The sequence below is a fragment of the Diadema setosum genome, chromosome 2 (genome assembly GCF_964275005.1).
Source record: "Diadema setosum chromosome 2, eeDiaSeto1, whole genome shotgun sequence".
Lineage (NCBI taxonomy): Eukaryota > Metazoa > Echinodermata > Echinoidea > Diadematoida > Diadematidae > Diadema > Diadema setosum.
The window spans coordinates 2,061,173-2,065,056 of NC_092686.1; the positions used below are offsets into that span (position 1 = coordinate 2,061,173).

Below are 3,884 nucleotides of genomic sequence, written 5' to 3' on the forward strand. Positions count from 1 at the left end.
ATGCTCCGCAAGAATACTGACATCAGAGCAGCGAAACAGGAGACGACCTACGGCACTTTCTTACCAGGCGAGTCCATTGGATCAACCTTGCAGCGACCAGCTCCGCGTGCCAACGAGTCAGAGAAACATGAAGACGACCACGCCCTCAGCGATGTTTTGGGGAAAGCTGAGCAGGCACAAACAGATCAAGATAACCCGCCACCGGATGTCGCGGTATAACATACTTTCTTCATATTCTCCTGTCCCTCGTTTTCTTTTTCAATAAAATTCTTATTATTGCTATCATTCTTGTCGTAACATTGTTGTTGCTATCATTATAATTATAACTCTCGAAGATAACTTTTGTTTTATCAATCTTGAACTTATCGACGCATTGCAGCTTAATAATTCTAGGTATATGACAAAATTATAGCCATCCTAAATTCCTAAATACAAAAATGTTAGGTAAAAGAAGAGTAGTTCGTTACTTTATTGTAGAATAAGACGTAGAGCAAGACTGTGAAATGCCACATACCACTTTAATACGTCGCCGCGAGATTCAGCTTCGTGTACAATGTACAGAATGAAATGCTGTTTACAAAGCTCAATCCATTTTTGTATGTTTCGGAAGACCTCCGTTTTCGTCTTTACCGACGAAATGCGATATAATTTGTATATCAAACGGTACGTAATAAATAGTCTCAAACGGACGCAAAGGAACTTATTGTGCAGCATTACAAGCTAGCAAGGCTTGAAAAAAAAAGAGAGAAAACAACTAAGCAACACACAAACAAACCCGGCTGTATGTGCAGACTGGGAAAGGTGACCTCCATACTCCATCTAACTTGCTGTCCCAAGCTTATCTTGTCCACGTTGTCATAGCGATGTCCTCACATACGATATTCTATCGATATCCACGATTTGCAGGAGTCGACGTTGATCGATATCGAGAAGCGTGTACCTTCGTTCGAAGACCTATACGATCAATTTGCTATCGTCTCGGCATTCTCCGATAATCACTACAGAGAGGCACTCCCCTTCATTGCCTCTGTGCAGAAGAAGATGCCGGAGAAAAAGATCATCATTTACGACCTGGGCATCAAGGCTACTACCTTACGATCGGTGAGACAACCGATGAATATCGCAAAAGAAAATGAGTAATTCTAAAATTTAACCAGCAGAGACCCAGGGATTTCTGGATGAACTTCTCAAAGTTAGAATTGCTTTCAATGTAGTTGCTTTATCCCGAAGGTCCAGCAATAGGTTTGATATTGCTCATATTATCAGGGTAAACTGTAGCATACTGTGAATTTACTCTCAGTGCGAGGCTAACACGTTAATGCGTCATTTTATGGCTCCCAATATTGATGGGGATTGAAATTTGACTGCAATGGTTCATGAACCTGTTGGGGAATTACTTTCAGCAAAGCATTCTTTCAATTTGTGATTTGCATCACAGTATGAAAATCCTTTGATTATCATGAAATCTTACTTCTGCTTTCTTTCATGCAGAAATTCAAAAAACAAGCCCGTCAGAATATGAAAATTTCGGAATGCATCGTTTCTTTGTTCATTGTGGGGGGGGGGGGGGTTTCATGGCGATTATAGGTTTAATATGGAAATAGATGCACATCAGTCAGTCATTTTCAAGTGCATGTGCACATTGTGTGATTAATATGGTGTGACAACTGGTCATGTACCATGTAGTGTGACGGAACTAGCGCATGACTGTTTATCTTTCGTAATAAGGTTGTAGATAATGTGATAAAGACTAAACCAAGAAATTAAACACAAAAACTAATATGTTAAAGACACCCCAATTTACGCACGTATCAATGACGGGATATTAAATGAAACCATAAGCCTTTTCGCTGTAATTACCTTTTCCCCTTATCCAGGTGAAGAAGTTATGCAATGTTGAAGTTCGTCCGTTTCCATGGGATTCGTATCCAGAGCACGTAAGGAATCTGCACAACTACGCTTGGAAGCCGATTATTTTAGACGTAAGTGAAGAAACTCGCGATTGCGACCAGCTCCCTCAAAATTTGATTCTAATTTGTTTTCTTCCGCAATTTGACAATTACTCTGCAAGATATATCTTTGCAACTTTTCCATAATTTCCACATTATATTTCAGTGAATCTTAGCATTAGTCTATAAATTGCATATTTAACTCACGAACTTGTAACTTTCTCACAATCTCATGTAGAGTTCAAAATCTTGCGGTCAGTTTACACTCGCACATCTATACCCTGTATTTTCAAGCATGCCAATTAATCCCGATCGTACCTGTAATCCCAATATTGCTCTGTATTTCCAATTTCAAAGCTACCTTACAAATTAGTTTCACAGCATCATTTTTTTTTTACATAATCAAATATTTATTATTGTTTCTTTTTACAAAATCAAATATTTTGAATCGCATCTAATCGTAGTCATAAATGAATGTTCCCGTAATGATATAGGCCTAATCAGGCTTTGATTGCTTGCCTGCCTTTTTTGGTTGGTAATTTTGTTTTTCGTTTTGGGTGTTGTTGTTTGTTTGGTTAGTTGGTTGGTTGGTTTTTCCTTTTTTTTTTTTTGGGGGGGGGGTCTCAAGAAGCGTTTTTTGTTTATTTCTTTGTTTCTTTGTTTCTTTGTTTCTTTCTTTGTTTTTATCTAACTAAACTAAACAGAAACTCGCCCCGTCTGGGAAAATATCTAGCCTGAGTTGCTTGCATGAAGGTACTTTGCAAATCCTTTCACTAGCCAATGCACTTCTACATAGATTACATTTACTTCTACATTCATTGAATTTAATTCTTTGTCAATGCAGATAACACTGCGGGAGTTCGGCGCTATTTTCTGGGGTGATGCTGCGGTGCGCTTCAAACGCTCATTGAACGACCTCGTGCCGTACGCCACCAAACACCACGGCTTTATGTCACACTGGCACGGATTCGACCCGAAGAAGAAAAACAAAATTAGACACCAGTACTATTTCACGAATCCTCTCATGTATGAAAAACTTGGCGTTGACCGCCGGAAGTACTACGAATCGAACGACCTGGCGGCTTACCCAGCGGCGAATCGACAACTCTACGTCAACAGTTCGGTCATCCAGCAAGCCATTATGCAGCCGATGCTCAAGTGCGCGCTGGAATTAAGGTGCATCGCGCCGGAAGGATCCAAAGTAGGACGGCACCGTTACGATGCTTCGCTGCTTTCCATTTTGATATACAAAAACCTACCTGGAGAGTGGACTCCGGATAATCACGATACTCGCATATTTGACAAAGTGATCGATATAGCAAGAACACCAAAGGGAGCTACTGCTAAATACTGTCGAAAATAAACGGCACTAAAACAAAACAAAACAAAACGGTATACTTGAAAAAAAATTGTTTATTTCATTTTCCAGCTGTTTGTAAATATCATGAAGAACTACTTTACAGTCTGTGGCCTATAGAAAGACACGGCGATTATGGAAGATAACTTATAGTTACTTTCATTAGTCGTAGGAAAACTAGTTGGATCATGACTTACAGCCTTAAGCTTTTTATATCGTAGACGGAACAGAAGTATACCACCATGACAAAGTAATACGTCTTCGTTTGGGCTCGGCAGGAGAAGTGCAATTATTTCTGTTATTTTCTTGTTATTTCTTTCAAATTCTTTAAAGTCCCTTTTTTGTTGTATTACTGGATGAATTTTTTTCGTGGAGCGAACTCACACTTTTGTTTTTAACTGTTACATTTTAGAACTATAGGTTGGGGAGTGATCGTTATTTTGATCAATATGTCATAACTTGATAAATACCCAGTTTTTTAGGATTAGACAGGATGGTATCTATTAACAACGTCATTCATGACACTTAGATTGTGTGAAAGTCTAGGTGTGGTATAGTGTGGTGGTTTTTGTTTGTCC

At 39.1% G+C, this 3,884-nt stretch overlaps 1 protein-coding gene across 1 annotated transcript; it reads left to right on the top strand.

Annotated features, from left to right (window-relative positions):
* Positions 1 to 3,318, top strand: LOC140246361 (uncharacterized). The gene is made up of 4 exons (XM_072325832.1): positions 1 to 213; positions 907 to 1,101; positions 1,878 to 1,982; positions 2,794 to 3,318. Exons 1-4 carry the CDS (start codon positions 1 to 3, stop codon positions 3,310 to 3,312), a joined length of 1,032 nt encoding a protein of 343 aa, XP_072181933.1. The 3' UTR covers positions 3,313 to 3,318.
* The last annotated feature ends 566 nt before the right edge of the window (positions 3,319 to 3,884 follow it).